An 18,825-nucleotide genomic window follows, 5' to 3' on the forward strand; every position below is an offset into this window, starting at 1 on the left:
GAGGGGGTTTAATTCAGCCTTGCCTGGCTGTGCTTCCGGTCTCTTCCGGCTCTGTGATGCTTTGAATGTGAGTGCCTTCTTAGAAGAGAAGGTAGTCTAACTTTATGAACTGACAGTTGTAACTCAGAGCCGTGCTGTTTCCGTAGGTGAATACTGTGTGGGCTTTAGGCGGCTGTCGGATACAACACGGGAATCTCAGACGAATGCAGTTGTGAACTGCGGTGCTGCTGGGTTGGTGGGTTTTGCCCTCATGGAGTATCTCTAACAACATGGGAGGTTTGGGCTCCTCCTGCCCCTGCTCAGGGAGGCTGAGGAGTAGCTGGACGGGCTCTCGCTGTGCGTCGTGCCACCAGAATGTCGGACCGTCGAGGTTTCGGGAAAAGACATCATTATGAGTTACTCTGTGAGACTGCCCACTACAGTCGGAAGGCTTCTAGCGAAGAGAAAGCATCTTAGTTATAAAATCAAACTAGGCCTTTTGGACCACAGAAAACCAGTTTATTTTTGCTGTTTTCTTTACTAATAAATAACAGTGTATTCATAATGTTTTCCCTCTGTTTAGATTTCCACCAGCTTGTAGGACAAGCGCCCTGATGAAGCAATGTCTGAAACTTAAAATAGCAGTTTTGTTCATACAAGTGTCATTTTACATAACTGCCCATAAACCCTAGTAAATGAACCTTCCTTAGCATATAAACACAAAAACAGTGAGCTGTTTACTGTTAAATATTTACTGTCAGGCTTTAGGAACTTTAAGAACTGGTTTTTCCAGTTTCCTGGTTCCCATCGGATGCCCTGGGACCCTGGACTCCATGGCCTCAGCAGGAAGAGCTCAGCTTTCCTTGTCTTTTATTCCAGAGCACCTTAAAGCCTATTTCCAAAATACAGGCTGCTTTTATTTACGAATTTTATTCGTTGGGTTGGACAAGCCAAAGGCTGTACCTTTCAATCATACTAAAGTGGTGATGTGGGCCTGAGACCTGCGGCCAGCCTTCTGTCACGCTGACTTGGGCTCCCAGGATGTTCCCTAAATTCCAGAGTTCCTTAGGGAAGGAGAGTCGCCAGGTGACTCTCTCTGTTGCTGAAAAGATAACCTCAGATCCTCAGATTTTACTCCTGCAGCCTGTGAAAATGTTCTGCCTCCCCATGTAACCGCAGTTAGCTTAAATTAGTCGTTTTTTCTGTTTGATTAGTAATTTGGAAATTGGTCTTTGTTTCCAAGCTTTTCACAAGTCCCGGTTACAGCACAGTGTTTTTGGTATGGACCTCTTCATGGAAATTTGCTGAGAAGAGGTGTAATTTACTTTATAAAACTTTCAGTTTTGAATTGCATTTCCGCAATTTCAGTATCTTTCTAAATAACCCACTGTGGAATGTTTGTAATCACACAGCACATTGGCAGCAGGGCTCACAAAGCAAAGGCCTTGTGACCTCCATTCCTTCAGGGTGGAAACGGACTGTTGGCAAAACACAGTTCTCAGGTTATCTGTTCCTAACAGCAAGCTCTCAGGTCAGGGTAGGCTTATTGTGGTTTGCTTTTGCCTACAAAGGACGTATGTTGAGTAAGCATCTTGGCCTGTTACACAGTAAGTCAGTAATTGTGTCCTTGCAAATAAGCATTGTGTTCTCGAATGGAATCAGCATATTTCCTTATACAGACACTTCCGCTGGTGCATTCATTGAGCAGCCTCGGTTGGTAGAGAATCATGTTCGGATACTTAATCAGCAAACTCATTTAGTCAGTAGAAATTTGAATTCCTGTGATGTGCCAGACTTGTGAGGAGGGGTACAGAGAAGGTACGGCAAGCAGGCCTTCAAAGAGCTCAGAGTCCTGAGAAAGTAAGTGCAGCGGCGAGAACTGCACAGGAGACACACAGGGCACAGCGGATGCAGGGACGAGGGATGCCCCCATCTGGGCCTAGAAGGTGTCTCAGAGACTCCAAGGAGGAAATGACTCCTGGACTAGATCTGTAAAGGTGGGCAGGATTTAATGAGTCAGAGGTAAGAACAAGGGAAAGAGCGGGGACCGTTTCTGAAGAGAGAGCAGGGAAGTTCCCTGGGGTGTTAGGGAGCCGCAGACGAGTGGCCCTAAAAAGGCCAGTGAGGAGCCTTGCCCAGGTACTCGGGGAGCTGTAACGAATTAACTGGGACAGCAGAACTGGAGGTGGAGATGAAGAGAGAGATGGCAGGTCACGTTCAGGAAGTGAAATTGCTAGGTCCTCATCGTGATTACGGCATGAGATGAGGAGGAGGCCCTAGTGTGGTTACTGTTTCTCTAGTTTGGGTCTCTGAGGTAGGTTAACAGACAAGGGGAGGAGGTGACGAAGTCAGCTTTGTGAGGATTGTGTATGGGATCTGTTTCCAGAGAGCTGGATATGCAAGCGTGAAGCTTGGGAGAGAGTTTGGCATTGAAGATTTGGGAAGCATAAGACATACGTCTTTGTAAATAGATGAGAATGAGGTTCGACTGAGAGATGTACGTGTAGTGTGATAAGGACAGTAAGCCAAGGGGAATAACACCCTCATTTAAGGACCAGCAGAAAGACAGTGAACACAGAGATCAGAGTGTAGAGGAGGAAGACGGGGTGGGCCGGGGGGGTGTCAGAGGAATGGTAGAGCAGAGAGTGCTGGCATGTGGGGGCGACCACGTGCAGCAGGGCAGTACGCCAGAAAAGACTGGTCAGTACGCATTGGGCCTGAGCCTTGGTCACTGCTCACCTTGTGGAGAACAATTCCAGGAGATTGGAGGAGTGGAGGCTGGTTGGAGTGGTTTGGTATAGGGATGAGTGGTGAGGCAGGAGACAGTGAGATCATCTTTTGAGGCGTTTGAATGTGAACTGAAAATCTGGACTCTAGCCAGATGTGAACATGGAGAGGATGGAGAAGCGGCCACTTGGTAAGAAATAGAAATCTGAGTGCTTGGCACAGGGGTTTGGGTAACCCCCTAGAGAAGAGGAGGAAGTGCCTGTTTCCCCGTAGAGCAAGTGCAGAATGCCACTTTGTGCTGTGCGTGCGTCCCTAGCCCCAGATGCCTGGGAGAGCACCATTTATTCTGGATGGCAGAGAAACCCTTAGAATAGAGCAGTTAACTGAAGAAGTTGGGAACAAAAGGGAAATGTTTATGTTTTGAGAGATGAGTTTATCAACACAGTCAGCCCTTTCAGGCTGTGACCTTTTTACCAGCTTAATGTTTTTTTCTTGGTTTACAGTTTATATTTAATACCTGATAGAGTTGCCATAAAATGCTCATTTCTGTCTGTGGAATTTTCCTTGATTCATACACTCTACAGACTTCCATTAGAGATCACAGCCCAGGTGTTGAAAGAACGCTCCTGCCATTTATTTATCTATTAATCTTTACCATACCCAGAGTAGCTGTGGCACATCTTACCTAAGTTTTCTTTCTATAAGGATTCTTTAACCCCCAGCAGTTTCTAAGAGGAGCATGAGACTTGAAAGCCCAGAGCTTTTGGTTTGGACTTGACCTGTGGACGCCTGGCACACACCCTGCCACCCGCTAGTAGGATGTGTAACTCAGAATCATCTTCATCATCACCCCTCCCTGAGGACTTGTTCCCGTTCATGTCCCACAGTAAAGTTTCTTGTCAGTTCATTCCGTTTGTTTAAAACAATAAAAAAAAGGACGCTGAGCGCCTATTCTATGCCAGGCTCTGTGAAGAGAATGGGATATCAGTGAGCGACGCCTGCCCTTTTCGGATCTGCAGCCTAGCGGGGGAAAGAGACAGGAAGCAGGAAGCAGAACCACAGCCTAGCAGGGGAAATGGACAGGAAGTAGGAAGCAGAACCACATCCTACTGGGGGAAATGGACCGGAAGCAGGAAGCGGAACCAGGAAGCGTTGGCGTGGATGGGCCTGCAAAGAAAGGGGCAGCCAGCGCCGTGGAAAGTAGAGAAGCAGAGCTGAGCCCTGAGCTTCCGGGTGTGGGCAGGGTGGGCTGCACCTTTATTTGACCACTTTAAAAAGAGGCTATTTGAGCTAAGACTTGAAAAAATAAGAGAATTAACTATACATCTTTCTGGGAGAAGAGCGTACTAAGTAGATGGCCAGCGCCGGGGTGGGGGCGTGCCTGTGTCGGGCAAATCAGGAGGAACAAGGGACAGGGGCAGAGCCATGGGCCCAGGCAGCCTGGTGAGGGGTTTCTCCTTGCTCAAGACTTGGAACGAAGGAATGACATGACCCAACTCACCTTTTGAATCAGCCTGCTGGCTCTGTTAAAACTAGGCTGTAGTGCAGGGGTCCTTCAGTGGGGATCTGTGGTGTGAAACAGGAAAAAATATACCTGTGTTTTCACTAACTTCTAACTGAAAGTTATCATTTCCTTTATGATACAGTCAACAGCACCTGTGGTTTTGTTACCAATAGAAATCAGATCTTTTCATTACAGTTGGAGGAGTCCTCATATATTGTTTACTGTCATCATTTTCTCAAAACTATGGTTATTAGGCCCACTGCGAGGTCTTATGTACAGTTTTTACAGGTTGAGTACTTCTCAGCCAAAGTGCTTGGGACCAGAAGCGTTTCAGATTTCTGAATATTTCATTATATTTACCAGTTGAGCATTTATAATCCAAAAACCTGAAATCCGAAATGCTCCCATGAGTACTTTCTTTCAGCGTCATGTCGGTGCTCAAAAAGTTTTGGATTCTGTATTTTCAGATAGGGATGCTCAACCTATATAAAAAGGGGGCTGCATGACTGTATCTTACATTTGATTTTTATATGATTTTGAAAACTGTCTCATCATTAATTGATAAATCTGTGTATTTTATTATACACATTAACTGCTGATCTGAGAAAGTGTTCAGAGGCTTCATGGACTACCAGAAAGATTCACGATACAAGAGATTTTGTTTGTTTGTTTTTTCCCAAATTAACCTGTCCGTCATCTTCCTTAATTACCTTTTGTGTATGTGTGTGTGGTAAAAGCACCTAAAATCTACTCTCTAGGCAGATTTTCGGTGTACAGTAGAGTGTTTTGAGCTCTAGTCCTCATGCTGCGCATTAGATCTCTCCAGACCCATTCATCCTGCGTCACCGCAACTCTGTGTCCTTGGACTCACCTCTTCCCATCTCCTCCCTCACCCAGTAACTCCCGTTCTGCTCTCAGTTTGTTTGTATTTGGCGTTTTTTAGATTCCACATGCAGGTGAGATTGTGCAGTATTTGTCTGACTTTGCCTGACTTCACATAAAGTTCTGCACTTCCATCCATGTCGTCACAACGTGACAGGAATTTCTTTTCTTTTTTTTTTTAATAGCTGAACAGTATTCCACTCTGTATATGTACTGTTTTCTTTATCCATTCATCGGTTGATAGATGCTTAGGCTGGTTCTGAGCTTTGGCTGTTGTATAGAGTGCTGCAGGAAACATGGGGTGCAGGTATCTCATCAACATTCTGATTTCAGTTGCTTTGGATCTATACCTAGAAGTGAGATTGCTGGGTCTTATGGTAGTTCTATTTTTAGGCTTTGGAGGAACCTCCATACTGTTTTCTATGATGACTGTGCCAATTTACATGCCCACAGGTTCCCCTTTCTCCACATCCTCACCAGCACTTATTTCTTGTCCTTTTTGACGATAGCCCTCCTAGCACGTGGTGAGGTGATTTCACACTGTGGGTTTGATTTGCATCTCCCCGGTGATTAGTGTTGGACACTTTTGCATATGCCTGCTGACCATTTGTGTACTGCCTTTAGAGAAATATCTGTTCGTGTTCTTTGCCCGTGTTTTAATTGGGTTGTTTTTTGCTGTCGTGTTGTGTGAGTTCCTTACATATTTTGGATGTTAGCCCCTTAATAAATACATGGTTTGCAAATATTTTCTCCAAGTCCATAGACTGCCTTTTCATTTACTTCATTGGTCCCTTTGCTGTTCAGAAACTTTGCTATGGGAGGTAGTCCCACTTGTTTATTTTTGCTTTTCTTGCCTGAGCCTTGGGGTGTCATACTCCAAAAATGAGCTATAGAGAGAAACAATTTTTTTGGACTCACTTTCTGGCTGAAGACAAATAGAAAAGCAAGCACAACATTTTTAAATAAAGCTATTTGAAGGTGTCAATGAACCGAAAAGGTTATAAAGAAGTGCCATGTCAAGATCCTGTAGAAGACAGAGATCAAGGGGGGTCAGCTTGTCATTAGAAACCACTTACACTCTGATGTGTTTGCCTGTCGAGAAGTAAGAAAACACAAATTAGTACTATTAGGGATAAGGCAGGGGTATTACTATAGACCCTTCTGAGAAGAAAGGGAAGCACTGCAAACAGCTCTATACACATGCCTTCAACAACTTAGATATAGGGGCAAATCTCTGAAAAGCACAGGTGGCCACAACCCCCAATACCAAATAGGTTCTTTAAAGAACTCCATAACTGTTAAAGAAATTGAATCCACAGTTTGCAGACTCCCCCCAAAAGATGTCTCTAGCCCAGAAGTGTCACTCGGTCATTTACCACATGTTTAAAGAAGAATTAATGGCAGTTCTACAGTCTTCCAGAAAATACAAGAAGATAGGCTACTCCCCAGTGAGGCCAGTATTACCCTGACACCCAAACCAGACAGAAAAAAAAAGTAGTGCAAAACAGAAAACTACAGGCCATTATCCCTTATGAATATAGATACAAAAATCTTTAACAAAATATGAGTGAATCAAATCCAGCAATTAATTATACACTATGACCAAGTGAATTCTTTATTTCAGGAATATATGGCTGGTTTAATACTTAAAATTCAGTCAGTGAAACCTCCATATTAATAGGTTAAGGAAGAAAAGTCACATGATTATATAGATCATTCAGAAAAAGGATTTGACAGAATTCACTGCCCATTCATGGTAAAAAAAACTTTCAGAAAAATGATAATGGAGGAGGTCTTTCTCAACTTGATAAAGAACATCTACAAAAGCCCCTACAGCCAATGTAACACATAACAGTAAAAGACTAACTGCTTTTCCCCAATGTCAGGGATATTAGGGAGAGGGATGTCTGCCTTCACCACTCTTATTCAACATAGTGCTGCAAGTTCTGGCTAGTGCAATGAGGACAGAAAAGGACATAAAAAGCATGCAGACAAAAAGAAGGAAACAAAACTGTCTCTATTTGCAAATTACATGATTCTCCAAATAAAAAATTCCAAGGAATCTACAAAAAAACTAGAGCTAGGTCAGGTGCGGTGGCTCATGCCTATAATCCCAGCACTTTGGGAGGCTGAGATAAGAGGATTACCTAAACAAAGAGGTTCAAGACCAGCCTGGGCAACGTAGTAAGACCCCCATCTCTACAAAAAATTGAAAATTAGCTGGATGTGTTCGCTACTTAGGGAGCTGAGGTGGGAGGGATTGTTTGAGCCAGAGAGGCCAAGGCTCTAGTGATTCATGATCACACCACCATACTCCAGCCTGGGCAACAGAGTGAGACCCTGTCTCTACTAAAAAATACAAAAAATTAGCCAGGCATGGTGGCAGGCGCCTGTGGTCCCAGCTACTCAGGAGGCTGAGTCAGGAGAATGGCCTGAACCCAGGAGGCGGAGCTTGCAGTGAGTCAAGACCGCGCCGCTGCACTCCTGCCTGGGCAACAGAGTGAGACCCTGTCTTTCAAAAAAAAGAAAAGAAAAACAAAACCAGCGCTAGTGAGAGTTTAGCAAGGCCTCAAGCTACAAGACATACATACCAAACATCACCTGCATTTCTATATACTATTAATGAACATATGGGAACCTAAACGTAAAGATAGTACCACTTAACAATTGTGTCACAAAAATGAATGACCTAGGCATAAATCAAATCAACATATACAGGATCTATATGCCAAAAATTGCAAAATACTGATAGAGCAAACCCAAATAAGTGGAGACACATACCATGTTCGTGTACTGAAAGGCTTAGCATAATAGAGAGGTTGGTTCCCTCCAAACTGATGTACAGGTTTGATGTACTTGCTAGCAAAAATCCCAGCAAGGTATTTTTTGCAGATATGGCAAGATTATTCTAAAATTTATCTGGAAGGGCAGTGGAACTAAAAATCACAAAAATCATCTTGAAAAAGATAATAAAATGGGCAGAATCACTGCACTTGACAACATACTTCGCTATGTAACTGCTGTAATGAAGACAGTGTAGTGTTGGTGAAGGGACAGACACAAGATCAGTGAAACAGAATAGAGAACCCAGACGTAGACCCACGCGAGTCCCACCAGTGGATCTGGACAAGGTGCAGAAGGAACTCATTGGAGGAAGGCAGCCTATTTAGCACATGTGGCTGGAGCATTGGTTACCCACAAGCCAAAAAAAAGAAAAAGAAAAAAAACAGAAGAACCTTGTCTTTGGCCTCACACATTTTACAACAGTTAACTCAAATGGAATATTAAATTAAATGTAAAACATAAAACTATTGCGCTTTTGGGAAAAAAAGAGAAGCTCTTTGGTATCTAGGGTCGGGCAAAGAGTTCTTAGACTTCATACCAAAAGCATAATCTATAAAAGGAAAAATTGATAAATTGGAAACATTTTTAATTCAAACATTTTTAATTCAACATTTTAAATTCAAAATTAAAAATGTGGCTCTATTAGGATAAGGAAAAGACAAGCAACTGCCTGGGAGACAATATTTACAAACCACTTGTCTGACAGAGATCTTAGAATATCTAGAAAATACGAAGATTCTCAGAACTCAACATTAAAAACAATCCAATTAGAAAGTAGGCAAAAGACAGACATTTTACCCCAGACATTCAGATGGTAAATAAGTACATGAAAAGTTGTTCAACATAATTAACCATTAGGGAAATGCAAATTAAAACCACAGTGAGATATCACTGCACACGGATTAGAGCAGCTAAAATTAAAAATAAAATAGTGACACCACCAAATTCTGGCAAGGATGCAATCCTCATACACTAGCCTCTTACATAGCTGATGTCGGTCACTCTGGAAAACAGTTTGGCAGTTTCTTAAAAAACTAATAATGCATTTACCGTCTGAACTAGCAATCACACGCCTGGCCATTTATCCCAGAGAAGTGAAAACTTAGGTTCATTCAAAAACTTGTGCATGAATATTCAGAGCAGCTGTATTTGTAGTAGCACAGGTTGGAAACAACCCAGATGTCTTTAAATGGATGAATGTTTAACAGGCTGGTGCATCCATGCCGTGGAACACAACTCAGCAGTAAAGAGGAGTGAGTGGCTGGCACTTGGTGAGTGGCTGGCGTTTGGAACCGCCTGAATGAATCTCAGGGGAATTATACTGAGTAAAAAAGCCAACCCCAAAAGGTCACATATGACATGGTTCTATTTATGTTACATGCTGAAAACGACAGGTAAAGAGATGGATAACAGATGACCAGTTGCCAGAGATTTGGGACAGCATAAGGGAGGTCTTACGTGAAGAGACGGTTTTGTGTCTTGATGGTGGTGGCAGTGGCTGCACAAGCCCAGCAGGGTTTGAAATTGCCTAGAACCTGAATAAGGTTTGTGGATGGCATTGGTGTCAGCTTCCTGGTTTGGATATTGTCCTGCAGTATGTCAGATGTTCACCCCTGGTGAAGGGTACAGCCCTCTATCCTATCTTTGTCAATTCCTGTGAAGCTGTAGTCATTTCAAAATTAAAATTAAAATAATCACCAACCAAACAGATACCTAAGATCTCAGGACACTGGGAAATTAAAAGTTTTAGGGCAGAAAAAGCTGTTCCATGCCACTGCTAACCCAAAGAAACCAGTGTGCCTGCATCAGAAGTAGACTTCAGTTAGAAACGGCCATGAAAGAAAGAAGGGACACTGAGAAGAAAGGTCAGCGCCCCAGGATGATTTCCGGATTCTCTAGATCTGTAAGTTAGCATGCACAGCTTCCAGGTGCATCAGATGAACACGGACACAACTGAAGAACGAAGCAGACACATCTGTAATCGCGGTGGGACGTGTGAGCACAGGGGTCCACAAACTGCAGCCAGTAGGCCAAGTGTGGCCTTTGGCCTGCTTTTGTGTGGGTCTGTGAGCTAAGAATGCTTTTTGGGATTTTTAAAGGGTTGGTTTAAAAAAGAATATCTAACAGAAACTCTAGGGGGCCGGTGAGGCCTAAACTCTTCCCTGTCTGGCCCCTGCAGAGGAAGTCTGTGGAGCTTTAACAGAGCCTCTCTCAAGAGCTGATAGGACAGACAGACAGAAGGTTGCTATGGATTCGAATTTCTGAACACATTTTTGAACACAGTGAACACATATCCTAACAGACCTATAGAATTCTGCACCCAAAAACTATAGAGTAAACACTTTTCCAGTGCATACGGAAAATCTACCAGAATTGACTAGATGACAGTTCATAAAGCAAGCTTCTGCAAATTTCGGACAATTGAAATCATCCATCTTTTTTCTGTCCACAGTAAGCTAGAGATCAGTAATAACAATAAGTAAAAATTCTCAATTATTTGAAATTAAGACAGTACACTTCTAAATAATTCACAGGGAAAAAGGAGAAACCACAATGGGCATTTTAAAATATTTTGAATGACAGTGAAAATATTGTCCATAAAAATATGTGGGATGAAGCTGAAAGCTGTTCTGAGAAGGAAATTTGTAGAATTAAATGAATGTACTTGAAAAAAAAAAGGCTGAAAATCAATGATCTAAGTACACATCTTTATAAATTACAAATAAAAAATCAAACTCAGGATGTGTGGTAGATAGGAAGGAAATAGTAAAAGCAGGAACTAGTGAAATAGAAAACGAATGGAGAATAGAGAAAGGCTTCTTTTTATGTCATTTGCAGGAGTTCTCCCTCCTTGCTGGTAGGGATTCAAAGTGGCGCAGCCACTCTGGATGGCTGTGAAGCGGTTTCTTACGAAGTTAAACGGGTCTTAGCACGCAGTCCAGTAGCTGTGCTCCTTGCTGCGGCCACACCACAACCTGTACACAGAAGTTTGAGCAGCCCTATTCATAACTACCAAAACTTGGAAGCAGCCAACTGTCCTTTGGTGGGTGATGAGATGAACGAACTGTGGTCCATCCAGACAGTGGAATGTTATTCAGTACTAAAAACAAGTCTATCAAGCTATGAAAAGACATGGAGGAAACTTAAATGCGTATTACTGAGGGACAGAAGCCAACCTGAAGAAGCCGCTACTGTCTGATTCCAGCTGTAGGAAGTCGGAAGAGGGAGAACAATGGAAACAGTAGAAAGATGAGCGCTTGCCGGGTGCTCGGGGGAGGGAGGGTGAGCAGGCAGCAGGAGGACTTTAGGGCAGTGCACCTGCTCCGGATGAGTCTCATGGTGGGTCCAGGTCATTACGCGTTTGTCCAAACTCGCAGAATGTGCACTGCCAAGTGCGAACCCTCGTGTCAGCTGTGGACTTGAGGGACACGTCAGTGTGGGTCATCGATTGTCACAAATGTGTCCTCCGGGGACTGGCCGCTGGAGGCACTGATCTGTGGAGAAGCAGGGGGTATGTGGGAAATCTCTGTACCTTCCTCTCAGTTTTGCTGTGAACCTAAAACTGCTCTAAAAACATAAAGTCTTTTTTTCTAAGTTAATTTGAAAAGATGAATAAAACTGATAAACCTGTTATGAAATTGATCAAAAAAGGAGAAAGCACAAATTGCCAGTATATGGCCTGAAAAAGGGACATCTGTATACATAGATAATGCAGACTAAAGAGATGAGGGAATATTTATACCAATGCATTGGAAACTTGAGGTAAAATGTGTGCCTCGAAGAGTAAACGTGTAAAAAAATTTCAGGTAAAATGAACACATTCCTTGAAAAATACAACCTAATAGGGCTGAAGTATGAAGAAATAGAAAACTTGAATGGTTCCATGTCTGCTGAAGACATTGAATCTGAGATGAAAACTCTGCCCACAAGGAAACCTCAGGATGAGAGAGCTTCCCTGTGAGTTTTTCCAGACCCCGAAGGAGGAACTTCCCTGTGAGTTTTTCCAGACCCCCGAAGGAGGATGCGCCCATCCTTCCAGAGAGCAGAAGAAGGAAGGCTTTCCAATTGTTTCTATAAGTCCAACAAAATCCTGATGCAAAAATCCAACAAAGACATCACAAGAAATAAAAATTCAGGCCGTTCTGTTTCATGAAAATAAATTCAAAGCTTCCAAACAAAATATTAACAAATCAAATCCAGCAATATATGGAACCAATAATACATGATAACCAAGTTGGGTTTATTTTTGGAATGCAAGGTTGATTTAACGTTTGAAAACCATTGTAAGTAACAATGAATAAGAAAAAGCATAGAATGGATGCTAAAACAATACTGGCAGTCACCTTCAGGCTTCTGTAGGAAATGCACTTCTCACTAACATGTCCTGTTAGTCTGCGTCTGCTCAGCCCTGTGTACTTGTATAATGATTCCTGTTTTTAAAAACAAGTCTTGTTTTGGATAATTTTGTACAACACAAAGTGTCGTACAGCACTATTTGAGGATAAAGTAGTACTGTGCAACCAAAATCATTGTGATTAAACCTTACATTAACTCTCGGATAATCTCAGTTCATGATAAATTTCTTACAATGGTTAGCAAGCTTCTTCTGTTTTAGTAAGCGAAGCCTTAACTTCTAAAGGGGCTAAAATATCTGTTACTTTTCTCCTAATTTATTTCAGTTTTATTTAAAATACCTCTTGGTTAATTTGAGCTGCATAGATAAGCCAGACGATGACGGATTCAGTTGCACTTACCTCATTTATGGATTCGTGTGGACACTCGCTAGATATCAGTGTCACTTCCCATGGGGCCAGTGTCAGCCACGAGGCAGAGAGTGTCTCATGCAGCGTTCTTGCTAAATGCAGAGCCCTCTGCGGCATCTTAGGATGGCTTCCCTGTTGGAGAACAGTCAGAATGTTGGACATCAAGGTAAATTTGACAGTGAAAAGAAATATTTCATATTGGTATGATCTTAATTTGCAAAGATTATCAGCCTACCAACCTGGTGAGATATGTAAGCCGTTTTATTCTTAAATTGTAAGTATTCATTTAAAGTTAGATCTTTCGTAACAAATACTCATCATTACAACAATTATGATGTTTAAATACAATAAATTTAATAGTGTCTAAAATGATACTCTCTTGGCTTCCCTGTCTGTCCCTTTGCCTTTGAAGAAAGTTGTTCAGGAAAGAATGCACCCAGAAGTGAATGATCATGTGAGCTTTCTCCTAGTGGAGCACAGTTTTCACCATGTCTGTTCTCAGCCCAGAGGTTCCTGGGAGGCAGGAGACACTGTGCTCACGCCTGTGTGTGTGGAGCAGGCCTGAGTCAGTGGCTGAGGTTCAAACGGATGGGCGGATGGATGGGGACTCTTACTGAAGAGGCGCCCTCGTTTCTGTCAGCTGAGCTTGCTTCCAAGGCCTCTGTAATCAGTAGAGCTGGGGAAGCTCAGCTTTGAGGACGCAGCCGTGGTGACGCCGTTCACTCTGAGCGAGCGTCCGTTCGGAACAGAGTAACTGTGCAGTGCTGAGATCTGTTTCCTGCGTGTGTGACTCCTGCCTTACATTTTTGGTGTGTGTTCTGGTCTCCACAGCCTGATTACATCAACCCCAGAGCTGTGCAGCTGGGCTCCCTTCTCGTCCGCGGCCTCACCACTCTGGTTTTAGTCAACAGCGCGTGCGGCTTCCCCTGGAAGATGAGTGATTTCATGCCCTGGAACATATTTGATGGGAAGCTTTTTCATCAGAAGTACTTGCAGTCTGAAAAGGGTTATGCTGTGGAGGTGCTTTTAGAACAAAATGTGAGTTCACAGACACCTGCCTTTCACCAGAAACATCCCTGTAGTTCCAGGCTACACAAAAAACATGAAGTCAGCTGTTGCGTTTTTCAAATTAATGCTTTCCAAATAAAGGATTCCATTATTCCATTAAACCAGGAACACATGATTGGAAGCATTAGGCTTCAGCGTCAACATAACTCATACCGGTTGAATAGCCCTTATCTGAAATACTTAGGACCAGAGTGTTTTGGATTTTGAAGGTTTTGGAATTTTGGAATGTTTGCATTTACAGTTGATCCTTGAACAGTGCAAGGGTTAAGGGCTCCAAATCGTTCTGCAGTGGAAAACCTGCATATAATTTTTGACTCCCCCAAAATGTTACTACAAAGAGCCTACTGTTGACCAGAAGCCTTAACCAATAACATAAGCAGTCAATTAACACATCATTTGTATTATATATGTATTATATACTGTATTCCTACAATAAAGTAAGTGAGCTAGAGAAAAGAAAATCGTAAGAGAGAACTATATTTACTGTCCATTCAATGGAGGCGATCGTCATCACATTGAGTGGGCTGAGGAGAAGGAGGAAGGGGGTGGGTCTTGCTGCCTCAGGCGTGGCAGAGGCAGAAGAAAATGGGAGTGTAAGTGGTCTATGCAGTCCAAACCCATGTTGTTCAAGGGTCAGCTGCACCTGCATAATGCGGTATCTTGGGTCTGAGACCCAGCTTTAAACACAGAATTCATGTATGTCTCATACACACCTTAATACAACAGCCCGAAGGTAATTTTGTACAATATTGTTAATGACATGTATGGAACAGTGTTTTCACCGCATCCATCACTTGAGATCAGGTGTGGAATTTTTTGCTTGTAGCAGTTTTAGATTTTGGATTTTCAGATTAGGAGTGCTCAACCTGTAGCTTCTTCCAGAATTCTTAAATAGGGTTCAGGACTCCCAAACTTATGCTTAGGTGGGGCGAGCAGCATCACACCAGTCTGACACATTTTTAATTTTTGAAGTGCTTTTTACTTCTCTCCCCATTTCTCACACACACATACGTGTACACATATATGTAATACACATCCTTTTTTTTTGAGACAGGGTCTTGCTCTGTTGCCCAGCCTGGAGTGCAGTGGTGCGATCTCCACTGACTGCAAACTCCCACCTCCTGGGCTCGAGTGGTCCTCCCTCCTCAGCCCTCTGAGTAGCCGGGACCGCGGGTGTGCGCCACCATGCCCGGCTAATTTTTGTGTTTTCTATAGAGATAAGGTTTTTCCATGTTGCCCAGGCTGATCTTGAACTCCTGGGCTCAAAGTGATCCACCTGCCTCAGCCTCCCAAAGTGCTGGGATTACAGGCATGAGCCACCGTGACCAGCCCCTCTCCCCGTTTTTTAATGAGGAGCAAGTACTCCCTGCAAAAGTGTCCCCACAGATATCAGACTAATCCGATAGGTATAGTTATGGTTTATTACTTGAAAATACTCCCCAGAGACTGCCAGTTTAGTTGGGGACGCTGGCTGCTGTCCAGCTTTATAAATACAATCGCTACATGACTCCTGGAAGATTTCCAAATAAGGCCTCAAGCCAAGCTCATTTAGAATGTGTTTTAGGACCCGCAGGGATGCAAAAAGCGGTGTGATCCTTGAGAGAGCGTACCGGTCTGTCACGATAAAGCACTCCAAGCTTTCATAGCAGAGAGAACACATTTGGTAATGTGTTGCCATCACTGTTCCTCACATACACACACACACAGATTCCAGAGTGGCACAGGACTGCAAGTATTTAGAACTTAGAAGCAGCCTGAATTTTGTAGAGAGCAAAAGCAGAATAAGAGGAGAAATATGCTTCTAATAAGCCAGTAAGTATTGGAAAGTAGACTATAGAAATGAAAGCTAAAGTAGCCTTATTGGACCACAGCCTATAAGTCATCCGTCAAGGATCTTTTCCTTTCTTTATCCAATCTCTTCACCGAGTTCCAAGTGATTATAGGTTCTAGTTTGGAAAAACAAAGTACAGGATAGAATAATAGTAATAAAACAGGAAGCTTGAAGGAAAGGTTGAATGTTACATGTTCCATTTCTTGATCTGCTGATGTTGTTTTGTTTTTGTTTTTGTTTTCTGACTTTGGCATTTCTGCTGAATGTTCTTATGATTAAGAATTGAAAGATTAAGATATATTAAATCCGGCCGGGCGCGGTGGCTCAAGCCTGTAATCCCAGCACTTTGGGAGGCCGAGACGGGCGGATCACGAGGTCAGGAGATCGAGACCATCCTGGCTAATATGGTGAAACCCCGTCTCTACTAAAAATACAAAAAACTAGCCGGGCGAGGTGGCGGCGCCTGTAGTCCCAGCTACTCGGGAGGCTGAGGCAGGAGAATGGCGTAAACCCGGGAGGCGGAGCTTGCAGTGAGCTGAGATCCGGCCACTGCACTCCAGTCTGGGCGACAGAGCAAGACTCCGTCTCAATTTAAAAAAAAAAAAAAAAAGATATATTAAATCCAAACATTTTTAAGGTAAGAGTGTGTGGTAATCACCTAAATGGTCGTAATAAGACTTGAAGATTCTTTTTTAGAAATGATTGTTTAACCTACAGAAGCTTCTTGGTGTTATTTTTCTGGGGGATTTAGGAGAACATGTTCTCGAAGAACCCCTTAGGATGTGGCCATGCTGAAGGAGAACTGTGCTGCAGTTTGTGCCTGGGAGGAGGGTGCGGCCACCATTGCTGCCTAGCCGTGGGAGGGTGTCCCATAAGCTTCCTTCCAGCCACATCTGGCCCCTCGCATCTCATTTGCATGTGGTCTGTTTGCAGAGATCTCGGCTCACCAAATTCCACAACCTGAAGGCAGTCGTCTGCAAGGCCTGCATGAAGGAGAACAGACGCATCACCGGCCGAGCCCACTGGGGCTCACACCATGCAGGTGGGAAAGGGCCAGGTGCCTCAGGAAGCACCACAGACGTAGACCCTAACTGCTTCCTGAGTTTTGTTGATAAATGAATTCTAAGACGAGGCTGATACAATTGGATGAACAGAATAGAATTTAAATGATGGGGCCGGGTGTGGTGGCTTATGCCTGTAATCCCAGCACTTTGGGAGGCTGAGGCAGGCGGATCTCCTGAGGTCAGGAGTTCCAGACCAGCCTGGCCAACATGGTGAAACCCCATCTCTACTAAAAATACAAAAATTACCCAGCGTGTTGGTGGGCGCCTGTAGTCCCAGCTGCTTGGGAGGCTGAGGCAGGAGGATCACTTGAACCTAGGAGGTGGAGCTCGCAGTGAGCCAAGATCACGCCACTGCTGTACTCCAGCCTGCGCAACAGAGCGAGACTCCATCTCAAAAAAAAAAAAAAAAGAAGAATTAAAATGATAGACCTCTACCCAGTGATTTGAAATCTGGTCCCATTTGGAAAATTTCTAAGGAAGGATTCACTCATCAATTAAATAATTAAGAACTCTTTCTCTGCATGTGTAACCTCCTTTCTGGGGTTCCCCAAAGTAGAAGGGCTGGTTAGGTAATGTTTGTTTATTTGATAAGAGTTTAGGTTTATTTTTTCTTACAATAAAAGTGTATTATAAAAAATGATTATAAAGAAAGTAATTAAAAAGGAAATATCCATGGCCTTCAATTCTGTCGCACAAAGATAACAAGCGTGGGCTTCTGCCGAGGTTTTCCGTGTTTGGATCTCGTTGTGAGCACACTCCAGGCAGTGTGCTTCCTGCTTTCCCACTTAGCACTTAATTTAGGGCGTTAACACCATTCTTCTTAAACAGTGGCCCCAGAATCTTCCACTACTAGATAGCTTGTTCCCTGTTGGAGCTCTGAGGATATTTCCATTTTTTTCTCATTACTCCTAATGCTTTTATGTGTACTACTATTATTTTCTTAAAACAGAGTATCATTGTCTGTGGGATCACAGATTGAAATTTAATCAATTTTAGGTAAATGATCACTAAATACCTTCTCCAGCAGTGAGCAAGAGTTTCCGTTTCAGGGCACCCTTGACACTTCTAAAAGTCTGGGGTTTTTTTGTTTTTTGTTTTTTGAGATGGAGTTTTGCTCTTGTTGCCCAGGCTGGGGTGCAGTGGCTTGATCCTGGCTCACTGCAACCTCCACCTCCCGGGTTCAAGCGATTCTCCTGCCTCAGCCTCCCGAGTAGCTGGGACTACGGGCGCCCGCCACCACACCTGGCTAATTTTTGTATTTTTAGTAGAAATGGGGTTTCACCATGTTGGCCAGGATGGTCTCGATCTCTTGACCTCGTGTTCCGATGGTTTGTAAAAACCAATTTGGTAGATGAAAAATGTATCTCATTGATTGAATGCTGCTTTGTCTGTCAGTGAAGTTAGACATCTTATTAGCTTATTTTGTTAATAAGACTTTTTAATTATTCTTTCATGCCCTCCTTCAGTTCATGTTTACACCTGTAACTACTGCAGTCCCATTATTTTTCTCGATGGAATAAGAGAACTCAGCCCAGATTCTTATCCACCCAGACTATCTCTAGGAGAACTACTTGGTTTCAGCCTTGCAAATACCGTTCTCAGAGGTTTTGTGAGCTACCTCAGATGCGCCCAGATCCCACCAGGTGTCGTGTGTAGCGCCCAATGAAGGGAGAGCAGCCAGGGTGTGTGGAGCCATGTCCAACCATGAGAGGGAAGGCTGCTTTTTCTACTGTTCCCAATCCTTTTCTCTGTCTTTTAACTTTCAGCCACCAACTATAGATAGACAGAGATTGGGACCCCAAAACAAAGTTGATTTATTGCAAAATAAATATGTGATATTCTCTCACATTGCCTGTTTCCTTACCTGGCTGGCAGGTCCTCAGAAGTCTGCACCATGGCTGGGCACATACCTGTAGTCTGAGCACTTCGGGAGGCCGAGGTGGGAGAATCATTTAAGGCCAGGAGTTTGACACGGGCCTGAGAGACATAGCGAGACCCTGTCTTTACAAAAAACAAAAAGTCTGCACTGCACACACAGTCCTGCAGGGTTCCCTCTCCTCTCCAAACTGAGGTTGTCAGTGAAACCATGACAAGGGGCTGAGAGACCTGCAGATGCTGGACGCTGCTGCGTAGGTGGCAGCAGGCATGGCGGCTGTCAGGCCA

At 43.5% G+C, this 18,825-nt stretch overlaps 1 protein-coding gene across 10 annotated transcripts in view; it reads left to right on the forward strand.

The window, feature by feature from the left end:
• FAM120B (family with sequence similarity 120B) overlaps positions 1–18,825 on the forward strand; it is an 83,464-nt gene that overhangs the window by 52,513 nt on the left and 12,126 nt on the right. For 7 of the 10 annotated variants that reach the window (XM_033234157.1, XM_033234156.1, XM_033234163.1 and 4 more), the window contains 2 exons: positions 13,531–13,737; positions 16,532–16,640. In XM_033234157.1, the coding sequence (XP_033090048.1) occupies positions 13,531–13,737; positions 16,532–16,640 (316 nt within the window). Of the gene's footprint in view, positions 1–146; positions 7,165–12,615; positions 12,866–13,530; positions 13,738–16,531; positions 16,641–18,825 lie in introns of those variants that run through there. The other 3 variants (XR_004442672.1, XM_033234159.1, XM_033234165.1) reach the window with 3 other exon arrangements.

The sequence above is a fragment of the Trachypithecus francoisi genome, unplaced genomic scaffold (genome assembly GCF_009764315.1).
Source record: "Trachypithecus francoisi isolate TF-2019V2 unplaced genomic scaffold, Tfra_2.0 Lachesis_group15, whole genome shotgun sequence".
Lineage (NCBI taxonomy): Eukaryota > Metazoa > Chordata > Mammalia > Primates > Cercopithecidae > Trachypithecus > Trachypithecus francoisi.